Source organism: Scleropages formosus, chromosome 14 (genome assembly GCF_900964775.1).
Source record: "Scleropages formosus chromosome 14, fSclFor1.1, whole genome shotgun sequence".
In the NCBI taxonomy this organism is placed as follows: Eukaryota; Metazoa; Chordata; class Actinopteri; order Osteoglossiformes; family Osteoglossidae; genus Scleropages; species Scleropages formosus.
Genome location: NC_041819.1, coordinates 26,815,351 through 26,837,674, shown reverse-complemented (window position 1 = coordinate 26,837,674; position 22,324 = coordinate 26,815,351). Strand labels below are relative to the sequence as shown.

The following is a 22,324-nucleotide window of genomic DNA, read 5'->3' as shown; positions in this document are numbered from 1 at the left end:
CCAATAGCAACACACAGCTCATCCACGTCAACAAAAAAGACGCTCAGTAATTGGGCCTGATGGCGAACTCTGTACCGCGGTACGCGGGGAGGAGCGTCCGGGGGAGCGCGGCTCCGTAGCGACGCACCTCAACTGCATGTTCAAGTCCTGCAAATCCAAACATGACATGTACAGCGGGGCGAGTGTACAGAGACACACACACACACACACACACACACACACACACACACACACACACACACCAACGCATGGAAAGGGACCAAAATGTTTATTGAGCTTTTTAGTGCTTGGCACCTGTATGTACACTTCCGTCGGGCCTTTCTACAGAACACAACACACCCCCTTCTCCAGCCTGACCTGCTGCCAAGTTGTGCACGCTCCTCGCCGGCCCGTCACACTCTTATAGTCGCATCGTCGCTATACACATGAAACGCAGTGAAACACAGTGAAACACGGTGAACACACGAAAACATACGGTAACCGTCACCCCCAGGCCTCATCGGCACCGGCGCGCAGCGGCGCCGCGGTTCGTCCTTCCGCTCGTCTTCCCCGCTCTGCGCGTCCGCGACCCGGCGGCCTTCGGCCGCGCTCGGAACAATCCGGAAAGCGGCCGCGGGCCTCCGCTCCCTCCGCCGTCCTCCTCGTCCACCGGCGTCCCGCTTCTCGGAGTCTCTCTCCCTCTTCCACCCGCGTCCACCCACATTCGGGATTTCCATCGCCGAGTACGTCCGTGCCGTCCGTCCACCTCTCCTTGCCCGGAATTCCTGCGCCCTTTGACAGACACGGCTGCTGCCGAGAGCAGAAGGGGTCCGAACTCGTGGCGTCACCGTAACTGTCCCAACGCAACGTCCAATGAAGACACTCGAGTTCTGAGCTGATATGAGAGTGTTTAACCGCAGCAGGAGGGTCTCCTTCGGCTCTGTTGGCTGGGTGTCCAGCCCGGGTGCCGTCCATTCTGGGCATTGTCCAGCCTGAGGACTGTCCGTTCTGGCTCTCCTTCGTCCCCTGTTTAAGGAATCTGTTTAAGGACAACTCTTGGGGTAAAATGTCCAGCGCTTCTCGTGAGCTGGACGTGTCCATCCCTCCCATGAGCCCTTAGCAAACCTCCCCCTCGGAGGCAGCGCCAGAGAGGGGAGATGTAAGCTCAGCGCTGTCCACCCATGGGGACGCCACTCCCACAAGGCGCTTAAATAACACGACTGTCCATTTTCTTTGTTTAACACGTTTCAAATGTCCACAGAGGAGTATTAAAGTGTGTCGAGTCCACTCACACATCCCTATAATATTTTTGCACAGCGCCCCTTCGTGGACAAACAACACGACTCGGTCTCAAAATCATGTCAACGTCCTCTCGTCTGAGCACAGAAGGCGGAACTGGGAAGGCCACGGGGCACCGGCGCCGTCGGCGATTCGCCGGCCCGTCCTACACCATGTGCACCGACATCTGGGACGAGGGTCCGTAGGGACGCCCGTCGCACTGAGCGCCGCCCTGCTGGACGCCGGCAGTACCGCCGATCATGTGCACGCCGTCCACGCTGTTGGACAGGTACTGACGTTCGCCGAAGGCGCCGGACGCCGCGGGGGACAGCTTCTCCTGGGCGGGGCCGAGCCGCGGGGACGCCGGGAAGTTGTATCCGTACAGGTTGTAATGGCCGGGGAGCGGGAACGCGTTGTAGGACCCCTGCTGCACGTGGTGCCCCCCGCCGCCAAACATGTGGGAGGAGGCGGACGCGGCCGAGGAAGAGCACGAGGAGGAGGGGGCGGAGCCGGAGCCGCCCCCCGTCTGCATCACGTACTGCAGCTGGGAGGAGGGGAAGGAGCCCAGCTGACCGCCGTACGCGTCCACTTTGGTGCCCCCGGTGCCGGCGGCGCCGCCCGGCAGCGAAGAGTGGGCGCCGGTCGGCATCCCCGCGGCGAGCAGCGACGGAGTCCTCTGGGGCAGGAAGGGCGGCTCGGACGGCTGGCCGGAAGCGACGGCGCCCCCCGCCTGCAGGCGCCCGTACGAGTTGTCGGCCAATCCGGCGTAGCCCTGCAGGGCGGCCATGTTGGCGCGGGCGCACGCCGGGTACTCGCTCAGGCCCAGGCCGCACAGCTGGCTCTCGCGACAGCCCACGTTGAACGTGTTGGCCGCCAGGTGGAAGGTGGGCGGGGAGCAGGAGGGCGAGAGCAGGTGGGCGGGGCCTGACGGGGAGGGAGTGCCGGTGCTGGAGGTGCTGGGGGACGTGCCGGTGCTGCTTCCTGGACACACGGGGAGACAAGGCGGCCGCAGTGAGCGTCGCTGTGTGGGAGGGGACGAGAGCGCGCGCCGCGCCCGCACGAACACACGCACGCACGGCAGTCAGCATGTGCCGAGGACACGGATCACATTTCGTCGCACGCAATGCAGGGGATCTTCCCATCGTGCATCAGCCGTACACTGTAAGCACAACTCTTGTCCAGCCTGCATTATATTTACATGTCACTTATATTCATTTATTCTTTCACTCATTAATTTGTACGTCTACTTCTCTACTTACGCTGATTTACCCATTTATACAGCAGGGTAATGTTTACTGTATCAGTGCAGGGTAAGTCTTTCAGCGAAGGGAACCGCAGCAGGAGGAGGGTTCGAACCCGTTGCCTGAGTGTGAGGCAGCAGCTCTAACCGCTGAGCCCCCTGCTCACTTTACCGGGGTAAATAAAGTCACCAAGCAGCTGAACTGTTGTCCGATCTGCCCCGAAACAAGGAAAACGGTTTAAATTTGCTCCGGAAACACTTCACCCTGAAGACCGGAGTAGTAACGTGGTGGACAGAAACTTCTAGAACGGACCTCCAGGACCCTTGAGGACCCTTGAGGACCCTGTGCCACATTTAACTGCTCTGCCCCCTGCTGGACTGAGCAACACACTTCTATTCACACCAAACACCACGGGACCAGGCTGCAGCAGCAGGGGGTCACGGAGCCCCTCCTCCCAGGGCAGCCGCTCAAATTCAAAGCCATGAAAGAGGCTGCGCCGGGTTCGACCGCACTGGGGGGCGGAGCTTAATTAACATCTCATTTGTTTGCAAAAGCTGATGACAAACAGATGTTGAGCTGATGAAAGCGCCGCCAACAGCCGTGGGGGGGCGACGGAGCAAAAGGGCGACTACGGGGGACGCTGTCCGTGTCCTCCGGCGCCGGCGACGTCAACTGGCCGTGACTTCATTTCACGGCTCAGCGCGGCACCGGAATTCTAAACCCTGATTGGCTGCTGAGCTGTTGAAGGGGCGGGGCGAACGGGGAAGACCCACCCTGCTGCTTCTGCATGTTGGTGAAGTCCTCGAAGGTCAGCGTCCGTACCGGCGGCCTCCAGAAAGCGTACGTCTCCATGATGGCTTCGAGCCCCGTCCTGCGCGCGTGTGCGTGTGTGTGTGTGTGTGTGTGAGGGACACAGAGACACAGAGAGAGAGAGAGAGAGAGAGGCAGTGAGCGGAAGTCGGCAGAGAGCATAAATCTGTGCTGTGTTTCATCTCAAGGCCCGACTTGCCCCCCCGACCCCCCCGCGCCTGATTTACTCCCCGGGGGGGGGGAGGGCCGACAAGCCGCGCTCCCGCTGCCGTTTCCCGGGAGCCGTAACTCACGGGCGCGCCGCCTCATTACCGCGACAAGCCAATCAGCTTCTGACGCATTCCTGCATCATTAGTCAAGTGCGCCTGGCAGCTTCGGAGGGGGAACCTTCCGGAAGCCGGAGCCAAAAAGGCCCTTCAAAGCGCAAAGGCGTAAAACACAAAGACGAGTCGGAGGCCCGTCGGCCCGTCACGCGCTCCTCCGCTCGGCGCTCACATTTACGTAGGGCTCCGATGAAGCATCAATTAGCCGTGAAATTTATGGAGCTCAAAATGTAGTAAAGAGCGACTACTACCCTCGGTACCGCGGTAATGTTTCTGTCTGCGTGTGCAGGATTCAAAGATTTAAAAATTACTTTGTAGTCTAGTTGACAAAATTGTCATAAGAATTAAGTCCCAAGCAGACCTTTAAAATGTCTTACTGCGATTTTACCGTGGACTGATGCAGTAAAAGTGGCCGTGCCGAGTCAGCGGGTAAAAGGGTGTAAGGGTCACTTTTACTGTCTCCGCCCAGGTAAGTACCACGTTTACTGGCACCACAGCAGCAGTGGGATTCAAAGGCAGTAGCTGGAAGTACTAGAGCAGCGACTGCACCGCCGCTTTTTATATCACATTTGTCATTTATATATTTAAAAAAAATATTTCTTAAATGTATTAAATTAATACATAATATATAAATTACTATATCTTCATTAAATATAACTAAATAACCCATTAAATACAGTGCATCCTTATCTGTATCCTTTTAATGCATCGTGTTTCTCTCGCTGTCACTCTCACACACACGCACAAAGCCGACCTGTTCCTCCCCGAGTCCCGGAAGCCTTTGGCGAAGGGGTTGCGGTCGATCTTCAGCCGAGTGATCTACACACAAACAAAGGAAGGGCGTCGTTATGGAAACGCACGCTTGCACAGAAGCGTATTAAAAGGGTCGCTTTCGCCCTCGTCCGAAACGCTTGGGTCGCGTGGCGGCACACGGCGACACGGGGACAAAACGGACGGACGACCGCCGATGCGGGGATCATCGAGTCCACCGGGGCTCCGCAGCCCCGACCGCTGGACGCCCCGCGCGTCGGACGCTGTCGCGGTGCCGTCTCTCGCCGACCGCGCGTGCCGTTCACGCTGAAATCTGAATATGAGGCAAGATCACTAAGCGCTGCGCCCCCTGCTGCCCACACTGTCAACATGGACTGAAGTTGAGGGCAGCTGGTAGTGTAGTGATTAGAGCTGCTCCCTTTGGCCCTAAGGGTCGCAGGTTCGAGACCCACCTCCAGCTGTAGTACCCTTGAGCAAGGTACTCAGAACTGCGGAAACTCTATTTTCTATTTTCAAGAAGGGTCTGAAAACCCACCTTTTCCAGATCCACTTCTCCCAAGATCTCTCCAGCTCATTTACGGCGTAACTGTTCACGCATCGTAACTCCAGAAGCATCCCCGGATACAACCTTTATTCAGCCATTACTCCGGTATTGTTCTGCTCATGGAGGGGTGCGGTGGCGCAGTGGGTTGGACCAGGTCCTGCTCTCCAGTGGGTCTGGGGTTCGAGTCCCGCTTGGGGTGCCTTGCGACGGACTGGCGTCCCGTCCTGGGTGTGTCCCCTCCCCCTCCGGCCTTACGCCCTGTGTTGCCGGGTAGGCTCCGGTTCCTGACGAGCGGTTCAGAAAATGTGCGTGCGTGCGTGTGTGTGTGTGTGTTCTGCTCATTTGTGTATCTTATAATTTAAAAAAATTGGTGGGAGGGTATCAGGATTTGTCTATCCTGTGTCTTATAAACCTACTTGAACGATGAACCTTGGTGTAGCAAGTGATAGGAAACAAACTAGGTTTGCTTGAGACTTTCATGTCTGCAGCTATGTCTCATTCCCTTAGTGTAATGCATAAATTGTACTTTTGCTGAGATGTACGTCACTTTGGACAAGAGCGTATGCTAAATGAATAAATGCAAATGTATGTCTCCTGACTGGACACCTCTCATAGACTGGATGCTTCTGATTGGACATCACTTAGCTGAAGGCTTCTGATTGGACATCTGTAATAGGCTGAAGAGTTCAGCTGAACCCCACTCCTTCCCTAAAGACTGACTGGACATCACCAGCTGGTTATTGGCTGAAGACTTCCAACTGGGCAGAGCTGCTAGGCAGGAGACTTGTGATTGGATGCTGCTTATGGTCAGCATATTTGTAACTGGACAATGCTGTTGGTGAGAAGAGTTCTGATTGGACACCTCTAGTATGAGGAAGATTCCTTGTTGGACAGTGCTGTTGGACAGAGTTAAACCTAGTGCACACCTCTAACTGCCTATCAGATGGATTCCGATTGGACACTGCCCTTGGGCAGAAGGCGTCTGATTGGACACTGCTCTCGGGCAGGAGAAATCTGATTGGATGCTGCTGTTTAGCAGAACGATGCCAATTTTTACAGCCGCCTTGTTGTGTCGCCAAGTATGTCGTTATGTGAGGAGTCACCGAAGGCGGTTAAGGCACCGCAGACTGACCTGCTGGTTCTGGTAGGCGGTCACTGTGGTGAAGACCGTCTCGGGGAAACTGAAGGTCTTGACCCCGTCTCCGCTGGGGATGGGCTTGGTGGGCGAGAGCTCGCTGCTGAAGTCCTTGCGGATGACGTGGACGCGCGGCTGGTACTTGTGCATGGAGTGCAGGATGATCTGGGGCCGGACGGGAGAGCGCGCGTGAGCAGCTGTGCGTGTCGACGTACGCGGGGGCGGGCGGGCGGGGGGGCGGGGGGTGTCTTTGTGTCCGTTTGTGTGTCGAGTAGAGGCCATAGAGACGGAGTGTCAGGAATAGAAATAACTCCAAGTTTGCATTGGTCAAGGGGAGTGTGTGTGTGTGTGTGTATACGCAACTGCTTTTCACCTCCTGCTACACCAAACATTTGTGGGTAGGGTGGGACTGCGGGGGTCGCACCCCCCCTCTGTCCAGCTGGCCGCATTTAATTACAGGCCACTGCCCCCCCACCCCCCAAAAACAGGTTTGAAACGCATTACTGGAATATTTCTGGGATATTTGACGGTGCGGTGTGAGGCCCCCCCACGGCCCCCCTCTTGTGCTCCCGCCTGCCATATTCGACGCCCAGTTAAAGTGGGAACGGGAGGGGCGGGGGGGCACCCTCACACACAGCTCCACCCAGTCTCGTCTGAGCCTCCCAGGGGGGTTCGTGGCGAGACGACATAAAACAGGAAGTGGCCTGGTGACGTGTCATGTGACCCGAGGCTGAGTCTCCACATGAGAAGAGCACACGGGGACGCGGGTCCGCTGAGCACGTCTCCGTGTCCACAGTGCACGGGCCCTGGGGGGGGGGGCAAAGGGGTCCTACTGGACAACCTGCCAGACAGAAACTCCCCCAGAAGGCTGAAAGACCTGGTCAGTCTCTTCCCCTCGATGGGGTACCACCATGGTCAGGGTAAGAGATGGTAAAGTTGAGTAAAACCCTCACGGTCAGGGTAAGACAGAGTAAAAACCCCCACAGCTGGGGAGGAACACGGCTCCGGACAGGAGCTCCGCACCACTAACATTTTAACAACGTTTCAAAGTAAAATGCCCTGCTTTACTCCACTCCTTCACTGCAATCCTCGTGGAGTCACAGCCACCGACTCCTCGACTTACAACCACGAGCGGGACAAGAAGATGTTTGTAACTCGTTTTTTTCGTCTCTCCAAAGAGTCTTTCAAGGAAAGGTTCAGAAAAGACACCAGTGGTTACGATTACGTATTATTACGATTATGTTCATCTACATGTGCTGCTCTCCTCAGGCTGCACCTCCCGCAGCCTCATCCAGGAGCAAAACGTCCGGATCACACCCCTCGCCGCGGCGCCTCTCCATAAATGACACGTTTATTGCGGGACGGCGAGCGCTCGCCCCCCCCAAAAAAACTTCAATAAAAGTCTGATCTCTCCTCTATATTTCTGTCAAACCGCAGCCCAAATTCCATTTCTCATTAAGTTATGAAACATAAGCCCGTTACCCGTTGATCCTTGGCGAAGGAACGTTTTTCGCTCTACGGTCCACAGCAGAAGCTCCTCTGCACATGAATTTGACTCCAAAGTCTGACGTTCTTTGCCCAGAAGAGCCGACATTGAAACTGCAGGATCGTTCAAAAAAAATTATGGAATATGGAATATCAGCTTTTTGGAACTCAGCACTAATACTGATGTCCTTTGATTTATTTGCCTGTTAGGTTCTATAAAAACCTCAAATACGGCTACAATAAATTTTAAAAGACAGACTGTTTGACAATATTTATTATTTCCATGACCTTAGAGAAACCTGAAAATTAAAACTAACGTAAATGACCGAAGACAAAAATGTGTCGTGTCCACAAATTCCTCCTGTTGACCAACCGGTCGCGTGTGCCGTTCCTCGTGTTCTCACTGGTCGCCCAACACTCAGGGACACTGGTGTCGAGCTGTAAACACCGTGGAAGTGATGTGAACGAAGGCGGCTCCGCTCTCGTCGGGCGCCCTTTACTGCCACCTGTTGGCCGCCTCTGTAATTACAGGTCATTTTCGCTCTCCGGCAAACACATCAATTAATGACATCCTGTTAAAAGGAAATAAATAAACTGGAACGCATTCACATCTTTGAAGACCGTAACTTGACCGTAAGTAAGAGAAGCAACCGAACTCCACACGCTCTTTCCATCGTTAAACTGCCTTTAACGTACAGAAGTGTGTGAGCGGAACATGCCGCTGTTTCCTTTGGCTTTTCAATATTTTCCCTGTCACTGCAAATCAGCGTCAGCCATGTGTATGTGTGTGAAAACACAGCGTCTCCGAGTCGCGACCTTCCAAAGCGGCACTCAGACGCCGGGGACCGAACCAACAACACCGTGCTTCTCCGCAGGAACGCGGCTGATTCGGCTGCGCTGAGCCGAGTGCGGCGCAGGGGGTCACGGGGTGCGGCCATCCTGCGGGGCAACAGGATGGACCCCTCCGGACCGACCGGGCACACGGTCAATGAGACCGGCTTTACGAGCGTTGCACAGCTGCAGAGGTGTGAAAGTGAGAGGGAGGCCGTGAAACGTGTAAAATTGTTTGGAACGCCAACCCAAAAGTGTGTGTGTCACAGGTGTGTTTCCAAAGGAGTGTGTGTGTGCGCGCGTGTGTGTGTGTGGTGGTGGAGACCGCGGTCCAGCCCCACTCACGTGTCCCTGGTCGTCCAGCTCGTTGTTGGTGAGCTTCAGCTTGTCGAAACTGACCACCTGGCGCATCCAGGTGTCGCCGGACGCCAGCGAGTCGGGGTGGATGTAAACGCGCGGCGGGACGGGCGAGTCGGCGTTTCCGGCCACCATCCACTTGGAGCTGTGGTACACGTACCTGGGCCAATCAGAGACAAGGGGAGGGATCACAGGCTGACCAATCAAGCACAGTGGAAGGAGGACTAACCAATCAAATGAAAGGACAGAGAAACCATGTGGAACCGGGGGGGGCTGCATGCTGTTCACCCCTCCCACACCACAAGAGGACAGAAATTTCTCCCGACTTTCGGCAGGAAGTGGATCTTATAAGATGTTCTGGAACACGGGCAAGAAGGCGGGGCATCTGTACGCTCTCTTATCGCCCCGCCCCCTCGGGCCCGTTTCCTGTTTGCAGGGCTGTTTGGGGTCACGTTCCACGTTAAAGGGTGTTAAAGGAGCCCAAGACAGAGCTGGAAACTCGATTAGCGCCCTTTCATCTCTCAAGCATCTGCCATGTGGCAAAAACGTGATTGATAAGGACTGGAGTGAACGCGACACCCCCCTAGACTGTGCGTGCGTGTGTGTGCGCGTGTGTGTGCGGCATCCACTGTGATTTGCGTATTAACGTTCCAAAGAGGAGCAGGCAGCACCGAGACACGGTCACGATCCCTTCCTTCCCGACTGAAGCGTCGGGGAGGCCGGCGGCTCCTTTAAGGGCAGCCCGGAGAAGGATCTAGAAGAAAGCAGGAGGACGTGTCACTGTGGGTCTAGATGACGACGACGTCGCACACATTCTGGCTGCGAAGGAAAGTTCCGCTTTTGACCGACACGGGCCACAAATGCCAATTCGCTCGTAAATTCCGGAACGGGACTGCGAGCGAAAGCCGCACAATCCGGCGACGCTGGAGGAGCAGCAGCTGCAGTGCATTATGGGAACGCCCCCCCTCCCCCCAAGGAAAATATCCAATTTAATTTTTACAAGTGCGTTTGCCTTCCAAGACCCTGCATGCACTTTCGGTTCCCAATACGGTTCCCTTTGAAGGCCTCGCCCTCAAGATCTACTTTTGATTAAAGACGGGAAGCGCCGGCCCTCGCGTCGGCCCCTCGAACCCGTGTCCGTCAGAGAGCCGCGCGACGTTTGATTCATGGCGTCGCTCGTTCCTTCCCCGGCACAGAGTACATTTCGTCTTTTATTTCCTCCGTAACTGAGCCCAGCTGGCCGCGAGAGGAAGCCCGTTTTACCGCGAAGGGCTCGTCTCCGTGGCGTTTAGGGCCACCGGGGGACCCCGGCGAGCTCACTGCTGTCTCCTCTCTTCTGCCCCTCGACTTTATTAAACGCGAGCCTCACGCACGGGGAAGGGGCCCGATACAGCACGAGGGAGCACGTACGGCGAGCTGCATGCCTCCGAGTCCAGCGGCAACAGGGCAGGATGCGGCAAACGCCACTTCATTTGCATATCGTATGTCTCTTATTTACGATCCCCCTTTGTTACTGTCCCCTCTGCTGGTCAACTCCACCAGACCATCGACACGTTTCATACGGACAGCTGTGTTGGGCCTTTAGCCGAGAGGGTCCTGCGGCTGTTCGTGACCCCCATACCCCCACCTCCACTCACCCGCACGGGGGGTCCAGCTGCAAATTCAGATGGACAGAGACGAGAGCCAGAAATATGTCAGAAATTATTAATCCCTGTCGCTCTGTGGAGCTCCTGGGTCTTGGGCGAAACAGCACCGGCCAAAAGCCGACAGGTCAGCAGAGAGAGGACCGAGAGGAGTAGCCTCTCCATGTCTGCCATAAATATTTAAAAATATGTACTAAAAAAATTTAAATCAGGGCTCTTTCACAAGAAAACAGCTGGAAATTGGATCACATCACATTTGCTGGAGTCCCTCAAAAATCTGAGCTCCCCAGGTTAAAAAAAATAACACCCATCATCAGGCGCAACAGGCTGTGTAGGGGTTCGAACTTCTGCATTGTGGCTTGGAGGTTGTGGGTTCAAATCCCACCTTTCACCAACGTACTTAGCCAGGCCTGCTACAGTAAAAATTACCCAGCTGTGTGTATGGGAAAATGATCATAAGTAGCTTAATGTTGCTCTGAAAAAAAAAAAAAGCGTCCGCTAAATTAATAAATGTGATTTTTTTTTTCCCACGGATCACAATGGATTACCAGCCCACCAAAGGTTAATATTAATAAATTAATAAATGTGACAATCAGCACTGAACCTGTGCAGAAAAGGGGATGAAGCTGCGTCATGGACGTGGACAGGCAGCAGTGAGGGAAAAAGTCCCGACTCGAGGACAACGTAAAATAGGGTAAAATAGACCAGCAGCCCAGACTCGCAGCTCATTGGTTGGATTGGAAAGCTGTATGTGGGGAGGGGGGGGGGGGCGTCACCGAAATTACAGGCCCCTGACTTTGAAATAGAGGCTGGGGTGACCAACCTGGGGCCAAAATACATTCTTTTATTTATCTTCCTCATTCTACCCGTTTCGGCAAACAAAGAGAAAGCGGAGCGAAGGCTCACAATCTCCATAGATACATACATATGAACATATGAACACATGAACACATGGCATTGCGCAATCAGAAGTGCCGACTCGCGCCCCCGCGGTCCCGGTCCATACAGATGTCTTTCAGAGCGGCACCACCGCCTCTAAGCGCTGGTGACCGTTGGTCCCTGCGGTACCAGACGGGCCTCGTTCATTAAGTTCACCTTCACCACATGTATTGAATGTTTATTCAAGTGGGGGGAAACAACGCATTTTACCTGTATTAGGTTACTGTTTACCAGCTTTGCTGTGTCCGAGGTGCCGTTCACCTCGCCGCACCACACCGCGGTAATTCAGACCATCTTACGTTCGTTTCCTGCCTTTATTCTGGGAGCCGTGAAGAATTTTCGGCTATTTTTCATCCTGACCTCCCATTCAAAGGGAAACCAAAGAGCCGCTGAAATCTCCAACAAATCTGAACGTGGGTAAAAGCGAAATGTGGTAAATGTTACCTGGCTATGCGGGTCACGGCCGGTTGGCTTAACCAGAGTTTTCAGGCTGGTTCCACATCCATGTTTATATTCGCATTTGAACAAGGAAGTTGCTGTTTTTTTTCTCTCTTTCGCAATATTCGGTACCTCCAGCAACACCTCGCTGGAAAAACACACGTGTGCTTTGATCACAGGCGGTTGGGGGGGTCGGGGGGAGTCGTTCACACTCTGCTTTCGCACCATGGGCTCCGTCCAAAGGCCTTGGTGTGAAATTATTCAAATACCCTGCAGCTGCTTTAAACAAACTACCAGGATTTACCACCCCCCCCCCCAACCTCTCCATTACAACTATGGTAAACGACCCGGAAGGTGTGGTGTGTGGCAGAGGGCGACATTCACGTGCTGCACTGCACTGGACACGCAGCCTGGTGGACATACATCTTCCGCACTTTGCTGCTCGATTTAAAAACATATTTCAGGCTGTGCAGATTTTTTATTTTGAGAAAAACCAACACAATGTTTCTTCTTATTTCTGACACTAAGAAATCTTTTTAGTTCAATGGCAGAATTTAAAAAAAAAAAAAACAAAAAAATAGCAGGTGGGAATTTTGGACAACAGATACCAAGGAAAGACAAAATCCAAGAGAAACCCAGAAGTCTCCTTGATGGAAAAGGTCAGAACCGGTACCTCTGACTGGAGTAATTACTGCTACGGTCACTCTTTACCACGGTATCCTAGCAGCGTGACGCACCGAGGCCTGGTACTAGAAGAACAATGAGGGACCCATGTGTCTCTCGCAGGGTCGAGGGGACGTACGGAACGCACACCTGTATCTCTTGTTGTCCACGGGCACGATGTCCATGGCTATGTAGTACTGCTGGTGGGGGTCCAGGCCCACGATCTTCACCCTCATGGCAGGAAACATCCTCCTGCAACAAAGGGAAAGAGCGGAAAAAAGGGGTCAGTCCACAGTGACGGGGACAAGCAAGCGAAGGACAGACTCGGGAGTTCGGAGGGATGGAGACCGATGGCGGCAGGACAGAGCCAGGGGGCACCTTGGACGGTGGGGCCAGGGGACACCTGGGTCCCGTCCTCAGCAGCCCCGTGTGTGGAAATCAGCTGAACCCCCGAGTCCCACAGCTCTACTTCCGCTCGGACTGGGACGCATCGATAGTTGTTAGTTTCTGTATTACCCAGAAGCGCCTATTAATAGCCTATCGATAATAACATATTAATGACCTATCAACAACCTATTAATAACCTTTCCGAGTTCCTGTGATGGCTCCACTAAACTGTGTTCCCAAAAACTAGTAAAAATGGGATTCGAACCCCGCCCACACTGTCAGTGGCTGTTTGTGAAGGTGCGCTGGAAAAGCTCAAATTAAAAGTATAAAAAGTGTAATAAAGGTGTAAAAACACAGTGAAAACCAGACAAAAAACTTTAAAGAAATGAGAATTTCACAAACATCGACCCATGTTATGTACATATCTGGTCCTCTGTATAAAATTATTGGTTTTATATAGAATGAGAGCAGATATAAAAGTGATGAATCAGAAAGAGAAAAATCAGAGCGGAGACGCGGAGGTTCTGTCATTATTATTATTATTATTATTATTATTATTGAGATATAGGGGGTCAGTGCAGTTCCAGCGGGTAAAGACGCCGTTTTACTGCAGTGAAGTGAAGTGAGAAAAGGAAGAGAAACTGCGCTGTGTGACTAAATCTGGAGCCAATTGACTGTGAGCGATTCCAGCAATTTGCAGCGGCCTGGAAATAAAGTGGAAACGCAGCAGCACTACAGTGTTACTACACACACACACGCGCGCGCGCACACACACGCGCGCGCACACACACACACACACACACACATTTCCAGCGCACTCCCGCTGTACCATTAAAAAGCTGAGTTTTTTTTTCCCATTAAATACCATAAATCTTTCCCTCCATAATGAAAAGAGCGGCGTTTCTCTTTTTTTTTAATTTAGGGGCTCATTATTAGTGGAGACGCGTAATAAATGCTCTCTGGTGAAGGAAAAGACTTACGATGGAGGAAGAAATTAAAGGGCGTTCACCACAGTTCACCAGTGTAAATAGAATATAAAAGTAATTACACTGGAACGAATGGAGGGGAACAAAAGCACCCCAGTTGGTTATTATAATATAAATAATAATAAAACAATATTTGGTGCTATTATTATTATTATTATTATTATTATTATTATTGTTGTGTAAGTTTCCAGTAGATGCCCGGTGCTCAAGGTATAACTGGGGTTTCATGTATTAACGGAAAGGCTACAAACTGTTGAACTGAATTACAACAAAAATAAACATTAGCAAACGTATATTAATATTCTCTCCATTTCTGGCTTGAAAAAGAAACAGAAAATGTTCTAATAAATTAGTCATACTAATTTCACCTCCTGCGAAAGATAAAATAATAAGAGCAAAACGAAAAAGTCATCCGTTTAATAACAACAACTTGAAGAGTTTAAACTTCGAAAATATATTTGTGAATTTTGGAAACCGATCATTAATTAATGAACAATCAAAGACCGCAGAGCCGGAGTTGCTCAGTGGGATTCTAATAATAATAATAATAATAATAATGCTACTACTACTAATAATAATAATAATAATAATAATAACAACAACAACAACAACAACGCCGGTCACGAGCTTAAACGAGGAAAAAGAGCATCAGTTGTGTGTTCAAATTCAAGAGTCGCGCATTAATATAAAATAAAAAGATTACACGCCCCCCCCCCCCCCCCTTTTTATTTTCCAATTTGTCGTTTTCGAATAAAAGAGACTTTCAGTCCACACACGAAAGATGACATTTAAAAAGAAAGTGTAAAGCTGAGTGCGATCAAAGGACAGCAGCTCCGCGAGCCTGAGCTCATTTACTTTATTCTTCCATTAAATTATTGTGTTTTATTGTTTTATGGGCGACTTTCGCTCTTCTCCATCGCTGCGAATAAAGTTCCCTTTTGTACATTTCCATATTTAGCCTCGTTGCGATACTTTTAAAATCCCCTTGACTCTAGAAAAATGTCAAAAAACGACGCTTTAATACATTATATAATCTACCGTTTTAGGCAGAAATGTAAAATGTACAGTAATGGGACTATTTTGTAGTAAAAGTGTCAGATGAGTATTTTCTACATTATTGATACTATAAAATTAAAACACGTACATTTCGGCATTCTGTTGGTATTATTATTATTATTATTATTATTATTAAGTAGATTCATGTATATATATATATTAATAAGCAGATATTTAATACAACAATATATATTATAGATTGCCGGTTTAGGCTCCGGTTCGCCGCGACCCCGCTCCGGACAAGCGGCTTCAGACAATGTGTGTGTGTGTGTGTGTGTGTGTGTGTGTGTGTTATATATTATAGTGTCATTATGAGCCAGAGTGTCCGAATCCAGTGAGAGTTTGTCCCGAAAACAGCTGGACTCTTACTGTACCGCTGGATGTCTCTCCGCGAACCTTCATCCGCACAGAAACTGAGTGGAAAACACACAGGTCACCCTCCCCAAAAAAAAAACACACACACACACACACACACGCGCGCACACACACGCGCACACACACGCGCACACCCCGCCGATTTGGTGTGAAAAATTTGGTGTAATATTTCGTTTAAACCGACTAGTGGGCTGTGCAGCATCTTCATTGATCGTGTAACCCTTGGCTTGGAACCTGGCACGTGCCTCCCCCCCCCTCTCCCCCGCCCCCGCTTCACCTGCCCGCCTTGGTGATGATCATCTCGGTGCCGATCTCGTGGAAGCGCTTCCACAGGTCGGCGCACTGCAGCTCCACCTGGATCTCCTCCATGCAGCTGAGCGACGAGGGCGGCGTGGCGTCGCACGCGCCGGGGGGGGGCAGCTCCGGGGCCGAGGCGAAGGAGCACGAGGAGCGCTCGGGGAGAACCTCGCCCTCCGAGCCCGGGCTGGCCTCCGACTCTGGGAACACAAAGAAACGTGTGTTTAGGGAAATGTGTAAACGTTTGTCTTGCGTGTGTTGTGTGTGTTGTGTGTGTTTGTGAGGGTTTGGTCACGCGGAGCCGCACTCATTTGCATTTGATCGCACTGATTTTTTCATTTGCGTGCGTGTGTCTGCAGACGGACACGTACGCACACGGAGTTAAACACACGCAATCAAAGCACAGAGAGGCTGCGCGCTGTGTCCCTTCTGCCTGCGCGCGCTCCTGTCGCTTTCATAAAAAAAGTGTGAAGTTCGACGCCCACGGCCGACGTTCGGAAGCCGGCTGTGTGACGCGCACAGGGACACGTGGAAGGGCGCGCTGTGGTGAGCGCGGTTTGGCCACGCGGGTCATCTGTCCACGCGCCTCGGCACCGCACTGAGCACCTGCCCCGTCCGCGGGTCTTCACTTCAGCCGATTTTATCCCATGAAGCCCGGGGCTACGAACACCACGGTCACCGTGACGGTGGGGTTTTAACCTCATTCGCATGTGGCGCCTTCTGGCTGGAGGTCGTTCCCACGCGCTTCCACCCGGGATTTGTCCACGCGATTGCACTTGAAAGCAGCGCTCATCAGTGACAAAATGCATAAAGCCAGAGGCTGCACAGGAGCAGGTGTGCGGTAGGTTTCGAACCCGAGTCCGCGCGTCCCGTGGGTCCGACAGAGGGCCGCGTTTCAAAAACAAGGTGAACATTTACACACTCAGTCCGCGAGCACTCGATTTTACCCTTTATTTCCACTCACTGTGTTCACAGTGTGTCAGTAGCACTGTGTTCTGCATCAGGGTCTCAGCTCCTAGGCCTCCCCGCAACCGACACACATACACACACACACACACACACACACACACACAGGTCACCACCAACCAGTCATGGAAAGTGCACTAGCTTAGTCATACAGCTAACACCGTATAACAGTGTAAAAGGACTGTAGCCCCGTGTTTAACAGCTGCTGTGCCGGTATGAGGTTGGGTCTCGCCTCACACCTCCCCTGTATACCTTCCTGTAGCCCGGTAGGATAATAGTGGGCGCTGTGGGGGGGAGGGGGGAGGGGGTCGGGCACAGGAGACAGGAAGAGGAGAGTTTTTTCAGGCTGGATTCCTCCACCACCTGGGAGACCTTGGCTACAGGTGACCTCCGCAGGGTTATATTGCTGCTCTGTGGTGTTGGCTACAGGTGAGCTCATCAACACCCTCCTTCCTTGGACACTGTTGGCTACAGGGGGCTACTGCAGGCCTCGCTCCAGCCACAGGTACATTCACAGGCCACTCAGCCCTGGGTGCTCAGCTACAGGAAGCTGGGATTTAACCCCAGCTGCTGCCCCCCATGTCATTAATTTTTAACCTCACAGCTATTTGTAGCCGCAGTGTTTGCGGCATCTGGAACAGAACAAATATGTGATTTGTGAAGTGGAGCGGATTTGGGGGGGGTGGGGGGTACAGAACCGGGATCTACAGGAAGGAGCACCGACCCCCCGCAGCCCACCTCCTGTACACGTTATAAACTGCGAGGACACTGCGAGCTGCACGAGTCAAAGCGCATAAAAACTGTGGTAAAATGATCCATAAGGGAGCGCGAGGGAGCGACCCGGAACGCAGCAGGTTGTTCGCTCCAAACCCCGAGCGGCTCTTCTGACAATTTCGTATCCGGTGAGCCCGCGAGACACTTAAATGAACCGCCGTTTAATGCGCTGGACTGGCTGACTGCGTTTTTACACGGGATAATACCCTCTTTACCCACAGAGCCGGGTGAGGGTGGGGGGGGGGGGGTTACCTTCTGCGTTTTGAAGCTTTTTGGAAAATATGTCCAACACAGCATGTCTCAGAGAAAGTTCAACTTGATTGATTGATTGAGTCATTGATGGATGGATGGACTGACTGACTGACTGAGGGGTTACCAGGGTAACGGCCCCCCCTTCTGGGGTGTCCATCAGTCCCTCGAGACGTGTCTTCCCAAGAGAGAGGACGCAGGACACAGGACAGCTCAGAGACCGCCGAGGGAATTTATTTATTTTATTATACTGTACCATATTTCGGGGGTGCGGTGGCGCGGTGGGTTGGACCACGGTCCTACTCTCCGGTGGGTCTGGGGTTCGAGTCCCGCTTGGGGTGCCTTGCGATGGACTGGCGTCCCGTCCTGGGTGTATCCCCTCCCCCTCCGGCGTTATGCCCTGTGTTGCCGGGTTGGCTCCGGTTCCCCGTGACCCCGTATGGGACAAGCGGTTCTGAAGATGTGTGTGTGTGTGTGTGTGTGTACCATATTTCTAAAGAGGGCGGGCGGTTTGTGTCCACGTGCGCGTGACACACACACACACACACACACACACACACACACACACTGTGGGCCAGTTCATCTCTCGCAGTCAGGCGCGCGAAGGGCGCGTGCACGAGGAACGGAGAAAGCGCCTCCTTTGTGGAGCTCGGCGCGTGCACGTGTGGGAATTGAGGGTCAAGGCGCATAAGGAGTTAAAGATAATTTATTAAACCTGCACATTTCACATAAAATTCTCTCCAGATTAGCGTGCCTTAAAATGGTACCTTTCCATATTTTACGGCCGTTTTATGGTCTATTAAAAAATGTTCCATAAAGAACCGTAGTGAATAGAGTACAAACCTCTGACTCGTGGCTCGCGCTTAATTACACTTAATTATAAAGGTAACCTGTCACTTTGCGCGTGCGCCGCTTTAAATAATTCGCTGGACTCATAACTCGCGCAATATTTCCTGTATGAAGCACTAAACTATGCAGTTGGGCTCCCTGTGAAAAAAGTAACTTTGTTCGGAAAAATTAATGTATCGACTCGTGTGTAGAGATGATTTCGCCCGCGAGACCAAATCGACGTTCAATGAAGCGAAGCCGCGTTCGGTTTTCATCGCGTTTCTCACGCAGCGGTGTTTCGTGTTTCTCCAGTGAACGGTGTTTCTCCCCACTGCGGCGCGCGCACACGCACGCACACACACACACACACACACACGCCCGCGATAAAAAAAAAAAACACAGAAAAAAGGGCACCCGCGCGTGTACGACGTGTATACACAGTGTGTGTGTGTGTGTGTACAACACGCTACACACATGATGACGGACGGAAACACGTTTCCAGCGGCGCGAGGCAGAGATTCCAGCGCAACTCCGAACTTCTCAACAAAAGTCCTTTCGTCCTGCAGAGATGCTGTAGTAAGAAAGAGTGACCTAGTAAAACCGGGTGAATTAGGTTTAATATCCTCTATGACTGTATTTGACGCGTGATACAATTTATCAGACTGTCACAGCAGCAGTGATTGATGCGCTTTATTCCAAGAGCTCAGGCGCTCGTGGGAAACACACACACACACACACACACACACCTTCCGTTCGGCGGCTCCGCTGATGAGCATCATTGAAAGAAGGGGCGCAGTTTGCAATTGAGTCGCGCGCGTCGCGTTTCTCACTCAAATTAAAACGCGGTTCTGAGCGGAGCGGTTTAGAAACGAACCGATCGCGGTCGCCGCGGTCCGGCCAGTCAGACGGAAAGTGTAGATTTTGAGCATGATCATTATCGATAAATTATCAATAACGGATTAAAACGCGCTTCAGGAGGTGAGAAGGTCACACGCGACTCGCCTCTTCCGGGCCAAGTGTCCAGTTTTTACTGTTCCTTATTAATAACAACACGAATTATTATTGGTAATAATACTTAATAGAAGAATACGTCTCCTAAATAGTGACACGTGCCGCAAAACAATCCCGCCAGTCCCTCTTACTGGACATTTGAAAGGCGAAAAAACGGGGTCATCCGTGATTTGGGCGCTGATTCGAGGGGGTCGTTTTTGCCAGAGGAGCGCAGAGCGAAACGTTGTTTCCAGATGGGTTTTATTTTACAGCTCGTTTTATAGTCGAAATTTAAGTAAACAAACCGAATGGTAAACTGTTTTTTTTTTTTTTTTTAATTGTGTTCTTCTGATTTTAATGTAGCGAGCCTGATAATATTTTGGGATTTTCAAATTCAAGAATAAATCTGTCAAATTAATTAATTGAATTAATATTGTTAAACACCCGTTACAATATTGCTATATTGTGCGTTATTTGATGAAAATGTCAATTTTCATTTTATTTTTTTCCAACAAATACTGAAGACGACTGAGTTAATAAAATAAATATAACGTTCAGAAGAGTTAGATAAAATTGTTCGTCGTTAAGATTCCCGTTACTGTTATTTTTTATTCCTAATTATTATTGTTATCCTAACGCAGTTTTAATATTTCTGTCCCACAACGTGCAATAGGCCCAACACGCTAAGCACAATGTTTTTACCAGTGTTCTTACTTTTACAGAGAAAATATATTATTGTTCGTGAACGGGATCTCAAATAGAAATACTTCCATTATATTTATTATATTTTTCTCACTTCTTTCGAGAGGTTCGACGCATTACAGACATATAACTCCTCCCGTCATATTGCATTACTGCATATGAGACATTTCGGTCGTGCTGCCGAGGACGGGCCTACCGCTCGCTCATTATTACCGCACAGGGAGCGTTTACCGTGGTACATTTCACATACTCGACATTGATTGGAAGTGTACATGTGGCTTCGTGCGCTTTACATCACAAATCACAAAGACACACATTCAGAGATGTATTTGAATATAACATGGATCATGTAAATGTGATCTTTCAGAGCGCGCGCGCACACACACACACGCGCGCGCGCGCCCAGCGGGACAACAGAATGTCACCTTTTACACACCATAACATAAGGTCACGTGCAGCGGTGAAGGACGGAGAGGAAACACGATCAGGTCTCGTTTCGTTCGTTTGTCGTCCTGTGTTAGGAACCCAGACCCGGGTGCGACCCGACCCGACCCGACCCGACCCCCCCCCTCCAACCCCCTCCAGGGTGTCTCAGTGCTCAAATCTTTTTCTGCAGTTTTCTCCGCCGTTACTCTATTTACACACTTGATACATCAAGTGAACATTAATCCATTCGAGCTGCTTATTACATAATTAAGTGATATTACTGAAGAAAAGAACGACTCTTTATTTTACATCATGCACATGCTCCCATGCATGGCATATGTTCTTATTTTCAGTTTCATATGAAATAATATCCACGACGTCCCACCGACCAACGTCCTTTCCGCGAATCGCACGATCACAGCGATCAAACTGAACTTTAAGAAGTTAAAAGCCGAACCGTGAAGCACCGCAGTAACGGCGCTTTCGTGACATTTCATTTCCATCTTCCTAAACATATTAAATAATGCAACACGTACATAATCTATACGATGCAGAATCGACTCCCGAGGAAGTATCTTTTTTTAAAAAAATAAACAATGAAATTTTACACATTTTTTTAACCCGTAACTTTTGGCTCGGTGCGCTGTAGAAATTATGCAGCAAGTAAATGCAGCAGGAAACTTTCCAAAATACTGTAGTGATACTACCGCCAGTATAATATATATATATATATATATGTATTTTTTAAATAATAATTATAATAATTATTATTATTATTATTTTATGTCCTCCATGATTTGTGCCGCACCGTTTACTCTGGTTCCCCCCTAACACGGCGGACACACGCAGTGGACGCTGCGCGCTCCTCGCTCGCTCGCTCGCTCGCTCGCGCGCACCCACCGGGCTCCACGTCGAGGCCGTGCGCCGCCGCGCTCTCGCCGTCCGCCGCCAGGCTCTCCACGGACACGCCGAGCTCCTTGGCGTCCCAGGCGCGGATCTTCCTCTTCTTGTGCGAGCCGATGAGCGCTTCCACGGAGAACGCGTGGGCTCTGGAGCTCAGAGCGGCGGCAGATCGCCTCCTGTCACTCATGTCTCGGCGCGCGGAGCCGCTCCCTCGAGCCACGCAGGATCAGAGCAGGGCGGCGCGCGGCGGCGGCTCGGCCACCATGACCCACGCGCTGCGACCGGCACGAGGACCCGTTCTCCCAAGTTCACGACCGGAGGTCCATGATCGCGCAGCGGAGGGGCGGGGTGGCTGTGGGGGGGGTCCGGGTAACGGCTTTCCTTCTGAGGTTCCTCTTCCTCGCTCTCTTCCTCTTCCTTCTCCTTCTCCTTCTTCTTCTTCTTCTTCTCCTTCTCCTCCTCCTGCTCTCCTTGTCTCCCCTTCCTTGTGTCTCGCGCTCCTTTCACTCTCTCCGTCTCTCTGATTGATACCCACTTCTGGAGAAGTTTTTTTTTTGTTTTTCCGAAGCTCGCAGGACACGCCCCCTCATCACTGTCACGTCTCCAGCGTCCAATGGGAAACGCGGAAAGAGAGCGAGCCAAACCGTGCCGTCCAATCAGACAGCAGGAAAATGAGACACTCGGGGTGCTGGAACCTGGAGCTGGACCTTCAAGTGGAGCGTGGGGTCCCCCCCCCTCCGACCCACTCAGGGTATACTACACGCGTGGGGGTTCATTGTCCTCGAACATGCAAAAAAAATGTGGACTTAACATATAATTGATTTATTGCCTTTTTCTTTTATTCGCTGAAGTACTTTAAACACAGTAAAAGCGGAATAAATGCCAGCGAAAAGAGAGCTGTGGAACCCGGACAGATTTGTGTTTGAGACCCACTCGAGGAAATACATA

General features: G+C 51.5%; 1 protein-coding gene across 1 annotated transcript; it reads right to left on the bottom strand.

Moving 5' to 3' along the window:
• Nucleotides 1-261: 261 nt before the first annotated feature.
• On the bottom strand, nucleotides 262-21,819 carry tbx15 (T-box transcription factor 15). Its single transcript, XM_029257709.1, has 8 exons — nucleotides 21,374-21,819; nucleotides 15,519-15,738; nucleotides 12,588-12,689; nucleotides 8,743-8,914; nucleotides 6,079-6,246; nucleotides 4,386-4,450; nucleotides 3,272-3,369; nucleotides 262-2,238 (listed from the first exon to the last, which is right to left on the bottom strand). Exons 1-8 carry the CDS (start codon nucleotides 21,561-21,563, stop codon nucleotides 1,424-1,426), a joined length of 1,830 nt encoding a protein of 609 aa, XP_029113542.1. The 5' UTR covers nucleotides 21,564-21,819; the 3' UTR covers nucleotides 262-1,423.
• Nucleotides 21,820-22,324: the final 505 nt, after the last annotated feature.